The sequence below is a fragment of the Schistocerca gregaria genome, chromosome 2 (genome assembly GCF_023897955.1).
Source record: "Schistocerca gregaria isolate iqSchGreg1 chromosome 2, iqSchGreg1.2, whole genome shotgun sequence".
Lineage (NCBI taxonomy): Eukaryota > Metazoa > Arthropoda > Insecta > Orthoptera > Acrididae > Schistocerca > Schistocerca gregaria.
The window spans coordinates 619142699-619159008 of NC_064921.1; the positions used below are offsets into that span (position 1 = coordinate 619142699).

General features: G+C 42.0%; 1 protein-coding gene across 1 annotated transcript in view; it reads right to left on the reverse strand.

The window, feature by feature from the left end:
* Positions 1 to 16310, reverse strand: part of LOC126334597 (TAF5-like RNA polymerase II p300/CBP-associated factor-associated factor 65 kDa subunit 5L) — a 133692-nt gene that overhangs the window by 10420 nt on the left and 106962 nt on the right. The window contains exons 10-11 of the mRNA XM_049996989.1: positions 13835 to 14003; positions 3476 to 4019 (exon numbers count right to left, since the gene is read on the reverse strand). Of these exons, the coding sequence (XP_049852946.1) occupies positions 3476 to 4019; positions 13835 to 14003 (713 nt within the window). The remainder of the gene's footprint in view (positions 1 to 3475; positions 4020 to 13834; positions 14004 to 16310) is intronic.

A 16310-nucleotide genomic window follows, 5' to 3' on the forward strand; every position in this document is an offset into this window, starting at 1 on the left:
TGAAGAGCAATGCAGAAGAAAGGATGAAGGCTGATAAGTTGTAGGAGCTCAGGTAGATGGTGGAAGAAACTGCTGCAGTTCCACTGGAGGATGATATTGTCCATGTCTGAGAAAGGCGGGACGGGACTGGGAAGGCAGATTACGCCGCTGGGTCACCTACTGCCTCCGATTGAGCACCTGTGTTAGTGCTATCCATGGTGCCATGGTGTCCAAGGGATCGGCTAGATCGAGGTCCTCAGTGGACGCCAGAATCTCCACCTCCTCCTCAGACACAGAGCTTGTAGGAAGCGGTGGGATGGGTGCCACCTCAATGTCGTCATACTTGGAGACTTTCTTCTTTTTCTGCTTCTCTCGCTGTGCCTTCAGTGGTTCAGGATTCGTGGGCTTCACTGGGTCAGTCTCAGGGACGGACGACAACCGTGAGGCCCTATGACCAGGGACTGGTGGTTGTTTCAGCCACTTGCGAGTGTCTGCGGTTGTACCTGTCGGAACTTGCGAAGGGGGGTCCCCAAGTGACCACTTCCTGGCGAGAGGAGCCAAAGAAGTCTTACACTTCTCCGGCTGGGAAGGGGGAACTGATGTTCCCGATGGTTTTGGGGGGGGGGGGGGGGGGCGGCGTTGTTCCTGAAGTAGATGGAGCAGGAGCAACAGGGAGTGAAGTGCCCCCCACCATCAAGGGGGCAGGTGTGGTTCTCTGGCTCTGAGAGCTAACGGTGTGTGGTGCAGCTATGGGAACTGTAACAGGAGCGACAGTGGCAGCATAAGTGGACGTCATGCGTACTGGATGCAGTCGTTCAAACTTACACTTAGCCTCAGAGTAGGTCAGCCTATCCAGGGTCTCGTATTCCATTATTTTCCGCTCCTTCTGGAGAATCTTACAGTCCGGTGAACAAGGGGGATGGTGCTCCCCGCAGTTGACACAGATGGGAGGCGGGGAACATGGAGTATCAGGGATGGTCAGCCACAATCGCGACAGATGAGGGTGGAAGCACAGCGAGAAGACATATGGCTGAACTTCCGATACTTGAAGCACCGCATCGGAGAAGGGATACAGGGTTTGACATCACAACAGTAGACCATCACCTTGGCCTTCTCAGGTAATGTGTCACCCTCGAAGGCCAAGATGAAGGCACCGGTGGCAACTTGATGATCCCTCGGACCACAGTGGACGCGCCTGACGAAATGGACACCTCGTCGCTCTAAGTTGGCGTGCAGCTCGTCATCGGACTGTAAAAGAAGATCTCTGTGAAAAATAATGCCCTGGACCATATTTAAGCTTTTATGCGGGGTGATAGTAACAGAAACAAACCCCAGTTTTGTACAAGCGAGCAAGGCTTGTTACTGGACAGAGGATGCTGTTTTTATTAAGACTGACCCTGACCACATTTTGGACAAGCCCTCCACCTCCCCGAACTTGTCCTCTAAATGTTCTACAAAGAACTGAGGCTTCACAGTCACAAACGATTCCCCGTCAGCTCTGGTACAGACGAGATACCGGGGCGAATACCTTTCGCTGTCATTCATAGCCTTTCGTTCCTCCCATTGTGTGGCCAGAGATGGGAACGATTTGGGGTCATACACATTAGCCTTAATGTGAGCTTTGGAATGCTTAGAGACTGCTGGCGGCTGGCCGCCAGCGAGAGATGATGTACCACGCTTCATTGCGCGTCATCCGCCCTGATGCCACCTACTCCGACCAAGGGCCCTCCACACGGGCGCCACCCAGCCGCAGCAATAGCCATCTGGCAGGATGGCCATTGCCGGGAGTCCTGATGCCCCAGGGAGATGGGCATCTACTCCTTGGCATATGTGGGGAGTTAATGGCGCAGGCATCAGTAGAGCGATCCCTGTGTTGTCAGGGCGCTACAACCAACAGGGTACATGGCAGCCCCACCACAATGGACTGGCTACCGTGCTGGATATTAGGTGACATGTGGTCGTCGTCTGTGCAGAAGGTGGCACTGCACAGCGCAAGGTGGAAAGTGCACGCAGGAACGTATCCATGCCCAAAAGATGGAGAGCGGGCAGCACTGCAATGCAACGACAAATAAGCTGGCGAAAGTTCTGATCGCAAGATGGACACAATGCATCAAGTAAAGCGCCCTTCCCCAATCGGCTCGCTGTTCGGAAGAATTTTGAGATATGGAGGTCAAACCCAACAGGGGACCATCACATAAGGCCGAAACATTTGAGACTCCTTTTAGTCGCCTCGTACGACAGGCAGGAATACAGTGCACCTATTCTTACCCCCGAACCCGCAGGGGGTGGGGGTGGGACACTATAAGAATAGACAAAACCCATGTGCATGAAACTGTCACCAAGGATTTACAAATGAAGACTGAGCGTGTCAAGTTGGTCCTAAAGTGTTAACTGATAGCCATGAGAAATGTCTACTTGTCCGGCAAGATCTTTTGAACTGTGTTCAAAGCAACTCTGTGGATGATACTAACAACAATCAAATTTTTAGTTCAACACGGAGACAAAATGCAGTGGCACAAAATGTTACCTATATATCTCTCCTCATCCAAAAAACACACATCTAAGGCTGTTGAGAGCAAAAGCAATGTTCACTGTATGCTTCAGAGCAAGGGTGTTGTGCACTGTTTGTACCTGATAGGCAACTGTCAATATTTTGCTCATATGGAAGTGCTTAACAGTCAAACATAGATCACACACATCAGAAAAAGACACTGCAGCTAACTAGCTACTGCACCACAACAATGATCCCAGCCAAATAAGCCTTTTGGTCTGAGAGTATCATCTTCTCTTGGCTACATTGCTGAACCTCTGTACAGTCCGGTTTCTCTTGTGTCACTGTATTAAAACAATGTCATTTGAAAATAGTGGACAATATGAAAGACTTCAGCAATGATCCTACGTGCTGTTCCAGAAAAACTCTTTCAAGGATGCCTAGTAAGTATGGAAATTTCTAACAAAGATGGGTTAATGCCCAAGGGCTCTACTTCTGAAGAATTTTAATCATTTAAACTGATATGTTCAACTTTTAATTCCATACAATTCTTTCCAGACAGACAAGAATAATAACTTTGGCTTCTCAAATGAGAAATGTTACACTTCTGGAATCAGCCATAGTGGACAGCATATAACACCCACGGTGGGGCCGTAACTGCCACTTTCCCCTCTTCCCTCTGTTTCATCCCTTTCTCAACACTTTCAGCCTCTGCTGTTGTTGATACAGCACTATTACTGCTGATAATAAGTGGTACACAGAGAGGGAAATGGAAGAGGCACAAGATCACACAACAAGTGATTATATTTCTATCACATTAAGCAGTTATGTCACACTGACTAGCAGACTGAAACATTATCATCATTAAACACTGATAAGTGTGAACCATTGTAAAAACACAAAGCAATACGGTATCCTAATTTATACTGTGTTCATATCACCACAATAATGCACACATGCTACAATGAAATATGGGACAACCAGAAATATTTGAAAGGTACGAACCTAGTCACTGGAGCACTGGCAGTTTCTGCTGTATTCTCAGACACTTCTGCTGTTGGGACACCAGTTGATGGTCCTTCCATGGGGTCATCAGAAACTGTGTCATACGTTGTTGCAGAAGATGGCCCTGCAATAGGTTGTCCAGCAACCACTGGGGCAGGACCAGGTGATGCAGAGCTTGTTGAAGGCGTTGCAGATAATGATATGTTAGATGGAGTAGCTTCAGCACTGACACTCACTACAGTATGTGATGCACTTGGAGAAGTGGGACCATGGCTTTCTACAGATGTACTAGCAGTCTCTGTCCGAGTTTCTGCATTCTTAGCAGCATCTGTTTCACCTCCCTCACCGTCTTCTCCAGTTCCCATTTCCCTGTTCACACAACGAGCCACATTCCACTGTCTTATGGTCCCATCTAATGCACAGGAAGCAAGGTACTCACTGTCAGGTGTCCACGATAAACTCACAACAGCATTAGAGTGTCCTTTAAACTCAGCCACAGTGGATGCAGACGGAATATCCCATATCTTGATTCGTTTGTCTTCACCTGAAATCAACAGTAAAACTGAAAAATTCAGGGTTCTGGCACATGGTTGTAATTTGCCACAAAGTTCTATGAATAATGATATTCCAATTGTTTGTTCAATAACCATTTGACATATTTACATTTAATTTCTACTTTGTTTAGATAAGTAAGTGCAATGGGCAGGGCTTTGTTGTAATTAATTGTTACAGGCACCTAATAGAATTCATGGAGTAATTTTGATACTGATCAGATGTAATCGTAAAGAGGATTGTAACAGTGACTACATTAAGAGAAGCAAAGTCCGTAAGACTTTCAAAATGTTTTACGATCTCAGAACTGTAATGTTCGAGCAGCAAACAGAAAATGGCCACCGTAGAAGTCGTTGCTTGCAGGGAACTTGTAAATTACTATGTTGTTATAGTTGTATTCGATAAAGACAACAGAGTTATGATATGATCAGTTGTTACAATTGAGTACATTCTAATTAATGAGGGCAACAGAATGTAAGATCTATCCACACAAGAAGAATCAAGATATACAAAACAAGGCAAATAATTCGCTGAGTGTTCAAGCTACCGTTGATATACATGATCAGTAAACCAGAGAAAAATCAATAGTGTGTCATATCTCACTGAGGAGCTTGAAATTTTGAGCACTAGTCAGATGCCTGTAAAGGAACTCTGGCTCGAGTTTAAAAGAATAGTTGACTACACATTGGACAGGTATGTCCCAAGTAGAACAGTTAATAATGGAAGAGAACCTCCATGGTATACAATCACTGCGAAGAAACTTCTAAAGAAATTGAGATTACTGGCATAATAGGTGTACAACAAAGCATAGGGCCAAAGAAATTCTGATTGTAAGTAAAGGCTGTTAATGGCACCAACATCAGTGTCCAGTCCCTTGTGAATGAGACAGCAACTGAAACTGAGGGTAGCAAATCAAAAGCTGAAATGCATAACTCCGTTTTCAAATGTTTCTTTACAAAATAAAACCCAGGAGCTTTGCCCCAATTTAATCCTCGTACCACTGAAAAGATGAATGAAATAAATATTAGTGTCAGTGGTGTTGAGAAACAGATGAGATCGTTAAAACTGAACAAAGCTCCAGGCCCTGATGGAATCCATGTTAGATTCCATACATTTGTGGCTGAGTTAGTCCTTCTTCTAACTATAATCTATCTTAAGTTCTTGGAAAAAGGCACAGGTCATACCCATCTACAAGAAGAGTAGTAGAAGTGATCCACAGAACACAACTCGCACTTTTCTCACATGAAATACTGGAAGCTTCGTATCAAGGCAATCAGGTAGATGCAGTGTTTCTTGATTTCTGAATAGCATTTCACTCAGTACTTCACTCGTGCATATTGTCGAAAGTACAATCACATGGGGAATCAAATGAAATTTGGGACTGGACTGAGGTCTTTTTGGTAGGGAGGTCATGTTATCCTGGATGGAGAGTCATCGTCAGATGTAGAAATAGCTTCCGGTGTGCCCCTGGGAAGTATGTTGGGACCACTGCTGTACATATTTTATATTAATGATCTTGCTGACAATATTAACAGTAAGAATCAGACTTTTGCAGAAGATGCGGTTATCTTTAATGAAGCTGCATAAATACTCAGTCAGATCTTGATATCTTGATAAGATTTCAATGTGGTGCAGAGACTGAAAACTAGCTCTAAATGTTCAGAAATATAAAGTTTTACAAAAAAGGTAGTATCCTATGACTATAATATCAATGAGTAATTGTTGGAACTGGCCAACTCATATAAATACCTGAGTGTAACACTTTGTAGGAATATGAAATGGAATGATCACGTAGGTTCAGTCATGGGTAAAGCAGGTGGTAGACTTCGATTTTTTGGTAGAATACTGGGGAAGTGCAATCACCCAAGTGTAATCCCTCCTAGAATATTGCTCAAGTGTGTGAGACCGGTACCAGATATGACTGACAGGAGATATGAATGTATACAGAAAAGGGCAGCACGAATAGTCGCAGGTTTCTTTAATCCATGAGTGAGTGTCACAGAGATACTGAAGGAACTGAACTGACAAATTATCCTGAGAAAGTCTATTAACCAAGTTTAAAAAACCGGATTTAAATGATTACTCTGGGGATATACTACAACCCCCTACATATGTAACTATCGAGAGGATAAGGTCAGACTAATTATCGCATGTACAGAGCGATTCAACGATCCTTCTTCCCACACTCCAAACATGAATTGAACATGAAGAAACCATAATCACTAGTACAACGTAACGTACCCTGTGCTGTACACCTCATAGTGGTTTGTATAGTATACATGTACATATCAATTTGTAACTTCTAATCATTAGTAGGAGATGTAAATGTAGACTAGAAGACTACAACAATGAATACTGTACAAATCTCCACAATCTGTCTACTCAATTGAGTAGTTGCTTAAATGAGAGAATTATGTGCAACGATATTATCCCCACAGTCTTTGAGGCCTTTGAAGTATATGAATGTACAATTTTTTTAACATAAAATTCTTTTCTGTGTGTGGCCGTGACAGTTCCTCACTGTGATACCCTGTGATACCCTGATGATTAACAATGACAGAATTTTATCTATTCATTCTTTAAAAGATTAGTGCTTCAGAACTTCCTTTCAGCTGGATGGATTAGCTCAACACTGGATGCAGGTTTGTGTCACATAGATGGGACTATGGTGCTCTTTATATGCATTTCACTGTAGAGTTCGCTGAAGAACTTTACTGCCAAAAATTGAATCCTGACGAAACAATAGGACTTTAAATTTTGTATTTTATTAGTGTGTGGTAATATTCTCATGAAGTTAATTGTTTTCAATAATATAGTATCATGATGTTAATTGTTTTCAAATAACAGTTTCTTGTGTGTGTGTGTGTGTGTGTGTGTGTGTGTGTGTTTACGCATGTACAATAGAAGTGTCATTAACGTTACAGTTACAAATAAATACATTACATAACTGTCTTAGGATTTCTATGCCTACCACATAAAAATTAGTCTATACTAAGTTTTACAGTAACACGTTTCAATTTCAGGTGTCAACTTCACTGTTTTGTAGAAATTGCTACTTCATGTAAGCAGAAAGACTTTTATAATTTTACTAATTGTATGACACTGGTACAAGATGTAATGTTGACAATTATCCTGGTTTGCAACTGTACTTTTATAGATAAGTTTACTTAGATCTTGGTACAGCTGCGGGGAACCCTCATTCAACACAGCCAGTAACTCATGTTCAGTATCAAAGTTAACGTAATGTTATACTTATAATGCATAACTAGTAACAGCAATTGGACAGAGGTTTTTTAATTGTAGTATCATGATAATCCTCCTCTTTACTTAGTTTGCTTTGTTTCTTCCCTATTCTGCAGTAATCCTTTTTATATCTAAGTACCTACTACAGTCAATCTCCTCAATTATCTTTTACAAGTACTCTAATCCTTATCTGCTCCTACCTAACTGTTGGACAAGGATTGCAACCATCGTCCTCCCAACAGTGAGTCTAGTTTGCTAACCACTGCAAAACATCACTCCATGATTTGTGGGTCCAACTTAGAAGAAGAAAGTGTAGGATGATTGTTCTTAATCTCTTTGGTTTTAATGTTAAACTTAGTTCAAATTTAGTGCTACACAGCCTGCCACTCCAATTCATAGTTCAAGTTATCTGTGGCTTCAGAAAGAATGGCAACATTGTCTGCGTCCTTTAAACTGATATACATTCCCCATGTATTTTTGCTTGTCACAAGTAATCCTAGATGTCTAAAATTGGTTTTAAAAATCTCATACCATACACAAGACCAACACTGCATGTAAGAACCATGGCTGCCAAGACAACTACATAATGGTTTTATAATAAAAAAGGAGTGTGTTGCAGTATGTGTGTTGTTATGTAGGTCACAACTGCTCCAATTTCTAACTATAGCATAATTTTGGTTGATTTTATCCACAATATTTTTGTCTATATGTACTATATCTAAAAACAAAGATGATGTAACTTACCAAACGAAATTGCCGGAATGTCGATAGACACACAAACAAACACAAACACACACACAAAATTCAAGCTTTCACAACCAACGGTTGCTTCGTCAGGAAAGAGGGAAGGAGAGGGAAAGACGAAAGGATATGGGTTTTAATGGAGAGGGTAAGGAGTGATTCCAATCCCGGGAGCGGAAAGACTCACCTTAGGGGGGAAAAAAGGACAGGTATACACTCGCGCGCGCACACACACATATATCCATCTGCACATACAAAGACACAAGCAGACATTTGTAAAGGCAAAGAGTTTGGGCAGAGATGTCAGACAGGTGAGGTATGGGTGGCGGCAACTTGAAATTAGCAGAGGTTGAGGCCTGGTGGGTAACGAGAAGAGAGGATATACTGAAGGGCAAGTTCCCATCTCCGGAGTTCTGAGAGGTTGGTGTTAGTGGGAAGTATCCAGATAACCCAGATGGTGCAACACTGTGCCAAGATGTGCTGGCTGTGCACCAAGGCATGTTTAGTCACAGGGTGATCCTCATTACCAACAAACACTGTCTGCCTGTGTCCATTCATGCGAATGGACAGTTTGTTGCTGGTCATTCCCACATACAAAGCGTCACAGTGCAGGCAGGTCAGTTGGTAAATCACGTGGGTGCTTTCACACGTGGCTCTCCCTTTGATCGTGTACACCTTCCGGGTTACAGGACTGGAGTAGGTGGTGGTGGGAGGGTGCATAGGACAGGTTTTACACCGGGGGCCGTTACAAGGGTAAGAGCCAGAGGGTAGGGAAGGTGGTTTGGGCATTTCATATGGATGAACCAAGAGGTTACAAAGGTTAGGTGGACGGCGGAAAGACACTCTTGTGGAGTGGGGAGGATTTCATGAAGGATGGATCTCATTTCAGGGCAGGATTTGAAGAAGTTGTATCCCTGCTGGAGAGAAACATTCAGAGTCTGATCCAGTCCCGGAAAGTATCCTGTCACAAGTGGCGCACTTTTGGGGTTCTTCTGTGGGAGGTTCTGGGTTTGAGGGGATGAGGAAGTGGCTCTGGTAATTTGCTTCTGTACCGGGTCGAGAGGGTAGTTGCGGGATGCGAAAGTTGTTTTCAGGTTGTTGGTGTAATGGTTCAGGAATTCCGGACTGGAGCAGATTCGTTTGCCATGAAAACCTAGGCTGTAGGGAAGGGACCGTTTGATGTGGCATGGGTGACAGCTGTCATAATGGAGGTACTGTTGCTTGTTGGTGGGTTTGATGTGGACGGACGTTTGAAGCTGGCCATTGGACAGATGGAGGTTGACGTCAAGGAAAGTGGCATGGGATTTGGAGTAGGACCAGATGAATCTGATGGAACCAAAGGAGTTAAGGTTGGAGAGTAAATTCTGTAGATCTTCTTCACTGTGAGTCCAGATCATGAAAATGTCATCAATAAATCTGTACCAAACTTTGGGTTAGCAGGCCTGGGTAACCAAGAAGGCTTCCTCTAGGCGACCCATAAATAGGTTGGCGTACGAGGGGGCCATCCTGGTACCCATTGCTGTTCCCTTTAATTGTTGGTATGTCTGGCCTCCTAAAGTGAAGAAGTTGTGAGTCAGGATGAAGCTGGCTAAGGTAATGAGGAAAGAGGTTTTAGGTAGGGTGGCAGGTGATCAGCGTGAAAGGAAAGGAAGTGCTCCATCGCAGTGCGGTCCTGGGCGTGCGGAAGATTTGTGTATAAGGAAGTGGCTTCAGTGGTTACAAGGATGGTTTCTGAGGGTAACAGACTGGGTAAGGATTCCAGGCGTTTGAGAAAGTGGTTGGTGTCTTTGATGAAGGAGGGCCTGCCCTAAAATGAGATCCATCCTTCATGAAATCCTCCCCACTCCACAAGAGTGTCTTTCCGCCATCCACCTAACCTTTGTAACCTCTTGGTTCATCCCTATGAAATGCCCAAACCACCTTCCCTACCCTCTGGCTCCTACCCTTGTAACGGCCCCCGGTGTAAAACCTGTCCCATGCACCCTCCCACCACCACCTACTCCAGTCCTGTAACCCGGAAGGTGTACACGATCAAAGGCAGAGCCACGTGTGAAAGCATCCACGTGATTTTCCAAATGACCTGTCTACACTGTAAAGCTTTGTATGTGGGAATGACCAGCAACAAACTGTCCATTCGCATGAATGGGACACAGGCAGACAGTGTTTGTTGGTAATGAGGATCACCCTGTGGCTAAACATGCCTTGGTGCACGGCCAGCACATCTTGGCACAGTGTTACACCGTCCAGGTTATCTGGATACTTCCCACTAAACTGTGCGTCATGTATGTTGGCGGCCGAGTTTAGGTTCGTTCTGCGCATCTGATGTCACAAAACACAGTCAATCAATGAACAGAGAACGACGTTGCCAGATCTCGACTGCAGAGCAGAGAACAGACGAGTGTCTTCAGTTTTAGAAACATTCAGTCATAAATAAAGTAATAGAACAAAAGCAATGTCTTGATAGCAGACTTCCTTTCACAGAAACTTTGAAAAAAGCATTCTTTATTCCAATTACTTCTTATTCTATTAATTAATTAAACAAAACAAGCAATAAGACGCCTAATTCAGGCGATAGCAAGAAAAGGTGTTTGTATCAATCTCACGAACCGCTTTTTCGCAATAAAGGACAGCGGTACTTGTTTATTTCCTGTTGTACTTCGACGAAGTGTGAGTAATTCATAGTCATACCAACGGTGTTGGTCAGTATTTTGCTTGACTTGTTGGAGTCCTCATGGAGTTATATGGTGGTACAAGCCGTGTTAGTGTAACGGTTTAGGCGTTGGGGTAGTAAGCAAAAAGTTAATGCAGTGCTTAATATTTTCTTTATTTAAAAACAATATCTAAGCATCTTACTTCACGAATTTTATTCGTTTAAATGCAATATTTTGAAATTTCTAGTGCTTTGTCTGTTCATTAAACCTTTCGCTGCTGCAGACACGTGCTCCCCGCATTCCGCGCTGTGCGCGATTTTGTCATCACTGCACTGCTCGCCTGTGCACACACATCGTGTTTCGACTACTTTGACACACTTTATCATTCGATTTCACAAAAATCTGATTTTTACACATCATCTTGACTGATACCTTCCCCCCATAAATGACTTAATTTTGTTTCGATGGTCAAAGCAGTTATTTTGCAGCATTAAATGTAGTAAACCTTTGCACGAAATTTTGAAGAGTTTGCAGAGGTAAATGCCTATAGCGTATACTTTCCGTTTGGTCGATTTTAGTTGCCACAATGTTGAGAATGAAATGTGGCCAAGATACCTAAATTTCATATAAAATTTACTGTATAACAATATCTCATTTAATTTAAGTACCACATAGGTGTTGTATGTAATATTGAGAAATATTCCGTCTTTTGCGACTGTAATAAAAGTTTTATATACACCGGGCGCGTTTGGCTTTATTTTATAGCACTTCAATCAATGAAAGGTATGGCACATACACAATGGTACTCATGTTCTCTTTCTTGTTTTTGTTCCACAGTCACAGTTTTACCAATGGTATTGAAATTTATTCCACTTCTGCAACTGTAATAAAGCGACTTATTTAGACCAGATGCGTGTCTCTCTTTTGAAGCATCTTCAGTGGACAATATTTTGTCTCCTCCATTGCCAAGTCACCTTTCGTAGTTTAGTGCTGCGGTAACACAATATTCAACGTTTGTGTCGGCTGATCAGTGTTTTAGCAAATAAATGTTGTTTGTGTGTGCCACCCACAAAAATTATATTTGACATAGCTCAGACCACTTCACTGATAGACGGTATATTCAAGTCCTAATGTTTTTTAAGTCCACAGTTTTGTTTAATGTATTTTGTCTACTTCCTTTTGATTGATTGAAGTGCTTTAAAACAAAGCCAAACGTGCCCGTTGTAAATAAAACTTTTGTTACAGTCGCGAATGTCGTAATATTTCTCAATATTACATATGACACCTATGTGGTACTTAAATTAAATGAGATATTGTTATACAGTAAATTTTATATAAAATTTAGGTATCTGTCCACATTACATTCTCAACATTGTGGCAACTAAAATCGACCATACAGAAAGTATACTCTATGGACTTTTACCTCTGCAAACTCTTAAAAATTTCGTGCAATGGTTTACTATATTTAATGCTGCATAATAACTGCGTTGAACACCGATACAAAATTAAGTCATTTATGGGGGGAAGGTATCAGTCAAGGAGATGTGTAAAAATCTAGTTTTTGCACCAAGTAGTTTTTGTGGAATCAAATGATAAGAGTGTCAAAGCAGTATGAACACCGTGCATCAGCACAGGCGAGCAGTGCAGTGACAAAATCGCGCACAGCGCAGAATGCGGGGAGCACGTCTCTGTAGCAGCGAAATGGTTAGTGCGGCCGTGCTGGCTTTACTTCATGAACTGCGCACTCCCCGCTAAACGTATGCTTGCGAACTATGCTATACTATGGCGCTACTTCTCTTGGCGTGTGCGTCGTGTGCAGCTGGCAACGCAGCAATCTCCCGCGTCTGGGCGGGCATGCGTGAGCCGCCAAGATAAAAGAATTCAACTATAACACCAGCCTGTCAGAACTGCGGAGATGGGTTCTTGCCCTTCAGTATATCCTCTCTTCTCGTTACCCACCAGGCCTCAACCTCTGCTAATTTCCAGTTGCCGCCACTCATACCGCACCTGTCATTCAACAACATCTTTGCCTCGACTGACATCTCTGCCCAAACTCTTTGCCTATACAAATGTCTGCTTGTCTCTGTGTATGTGCAGATGGATATATGTGTGTGCGCGCACGCGAGTGTATACCTGTCCTTTTTTCCCCCCTAAGGTAAGTCTTTCCGCTCCCGGGATTGGAATGACTCCTTACCCTCTCCCTTAAAACCCATATCCTTTCGTCTTTCCCTCTCCTTCCCTCTTTCCTGACGAAGCAACCGTTGGTTGCGAAAGCTTGAATTTTGTGTGTATGTTTGTGTGTCTATCGACATGCCAGCGATTTCGTTTTGTACGTCACATCATTGTGTTTAGATATATTTTTCCCACATGGAATGTTTCCCTCTGTTATATTCATGTCTATATGTACTGTTTGATCTGTTTTAACAATAGTCTAGGCAGAAGATACATTTGTGAGGGTCTAGCGGGGTACGCAATTCAGGAGATGTCATCAGTGACAGTCTCTTGTTTTGCCTATCTGCGACTCAGCATCTCTGCTACATGTTGAGTAGCAACTTTCCTTCTCATAATATTGTTACATTCCATCTGGATTCCATTGTTTCATCTTGTTTCTCTTATTTTTACTTATTTTTTTATTCACTATTGCAAGCACTGAAATATTGTGCATTAACCAAGCTGATTAGCTGGAAATATATCTTCTGTCCATCATGTTAGGAAAACATCAGAAAACAAATAGTATTGACTGTTCAAACAAATTTCGGGATTGCAGCCGGTCGTCTTTCAATACTTCGCACGATATTTCAACTGGGCACCTGCCAGTCATCTTCAGGTGAGCCGTCGCAGACTATCCATTATTAGTCACACATATTTTACGATGTAAATATTGTAAGCGACATGTAACTTGCCTCCGACTTACCATGTTAATAATCAATCAAATGATTAACCTGATGTACCATAAATCAAGAAATGAAGGAATAACACTTTCTCTTTAATGGGGTGTGTGTGGGTACAAGTGCAGATAGTGGAGTAATTGTCAGCTATGAACAGCAAAATCTAATCTCAAGATACAGGAAGAGTGATAGTATGGTTCTACACAAATGTAAACCAAACTTGATTTTTGCTTAATGATCCTTGCATTTTACTATATAATAATCATAGTCAACTAGGGACTTACCAGCTGAAGCAATGTATTTCCCATTTGGACTGCATCTCACAACTTGGACTGCAGCTCGATGACCTGCATATATTCGTATCAACTTTCCTTCTGACACAGTCCATAACCTGACAGTTTTGTCAGTTGATCCAGTAGCTATATATTTACAACTAGGATGGTATGATACAGACTGGAACAAAAATTAAAAATAATGATGATACCTGTTTTAAATACTGAAATTTAAATCACCAATCAATTCATCTTCTTCCTTTTATTTTTACCCACTTTTAAAGTTTCTAAAGCACATTCTATTTGGTTCCAGAGCTAAACCTCTCAAATCCAAAGTGTTCATATACAATATGTAAGTAACAACATATTTTGAGACATCAGAGTGAGAAACTGTTACGTAATTTGCCACTCACTCACATGTTGTTGCAGTGTAATCTCTCTCTCTCTCTCTCTCTCTCTCTCTCTCTCTCATTCTGTAAGTCACCCTTTCCACAAAAATTTTTAATCAGTTAATTGTGATATTGAACATGTGGAGACAGTACATATAGATTAAATCTGAAGCTAAGCTGAAGTTCCTTCTGGGCAATTTCTCCCATTCCAAAGAAGAGTTTTAACATAGAAACTTGTGGCTTACTTTGTGCAAAAGTTTGTGAAATATATTTGTGTTGATAACTAAATATTGTGTACCTTTACATGAACTCATCAGTGCACGGATTGCGTGCAGTGATATTTAAGTATCAATTAAGTTAATATTCTGTGAGCTGACTTGTTCAGTGTCTCTATGATCTATTGCAAAGCGGTCCATGGATCATGTAACTGACATCCCTCTAGCACCAAGACATTCATTTCAATTATTTTTTCTACATTTTACATTTTAGCCTTAGGTAAATAAGACATCCTTTTAATATCTGCTTCATTCTAAAACTCTTTCATAAATCTGTTGGATACCTTCAACTATATCACAAGTCAAGTTACTGGTCATTTGGCACTGTGAGGCTTTTAACAGTTGGATCAAATTATTTCTCTATATACAGGATTCTTTTTTTAAGGATGTAGTTCTCGTCAAAACTAGATGAAAAGTTTCTTTAATGATATGTCCAGTAACCAATACCTGTAGGGACATGGATAAATCTGTTTTCTCATTCCCATCTGCCTGTTACATAGAAAGATACAGTATAGGCAATGCTGCACATGCTTACCACCCATCTGGAAACATCTTTTAACCCTCCTTCGCATTGAAGCATGCACTCTTTTAAATATACTGGCTCCTTTCAGATGGTGTCACATGCATTGAGCGATGCCTTTAAATGTACCCATAGCTAGAAATCCAACAAATTCTGTTCTGGTTAATGGGCTGTCCATGCTACTGGACCTCCTAGACCAATCCATCACCCAGGAAATGTTGCGATAAAGTACTGTTTGTACGATCTGTACAAAATGGTGTGGTGACTACTCATGCATAAACCACACTCATTGTCTTTCAGCAAGCGTAATGTTCCTCAACAGTGCTAGTAATTCATCATGTAGAAATCGGTGGTATACTGATACCATAGAACTGTTTGGCACAGTTTGTGACCCTACGAGTCTATCATTGACAATCTCTGCTCATATACTAATACCAAAGCGATTCTGATGCCTCAGTTCCCTGACTGCTAGAAGATCTGCACTCCCCTTGTGTGTGTACTGTGGTAATTTATTATGCCATCTTTCACAAATCCTGCCTCACTTGAAAATAAAAGGCAAGTTGTGAATAGCAGATTTTCAGCAATCTGTTATAGAAGCCAGTGGCAGAACTGTAATCAGGAACGGTGGTCTACTGGCCAAATGGCTTGCAAATGTTGCATACAATAGGGATAAAGCAACAGCTTGTGCAGAACTGATCACACACAAGAGAAAAGTTGATAATTCTTTGTACACTTGTTTCAGGATCACAATGTGCATGTTGCAATACCTGCTCCTTTATCTCTGGCATGCAAACTGTGAAAGGCTACAGGGGCTCTTTATCCTTATTGTGAATGATCCAATGCCTGCAATTTCTCCTGAATAGCCAGCTGGATATTCTTATAGATGAAATGGCACATTATGGGGTTCATTCAGTATACACCTCACAGGTCTGCAGATTGCTGCTGTTGACTAACCCATAAAAGAATACTTGACTGCCATTTCGTTCCTAGAATAGGAGGCCTCCTTTCCACCGTTTACAGTACAGTTCACGGACTGTGCACAAAATTACTAGTCTTGTTCTACTAATGTAGTGCAGAGACATAAAAGCCTCAACTGACTGATGCAATAGGTTGTTGCACTGCTATGACTGGCATCAGCACTGTAATCAGTGTACTGCAAGCTATGACCATTCATGCATGTGCAATTCACTGCTATAGTAAGGCAGCCTGCATCACCAAATACTGCACATTAGTCACAATAAGTAAAATCCATATCTCACCAGGAACTGGTCTCTCAACACAGAATTACAGGAACTTGACTTCTA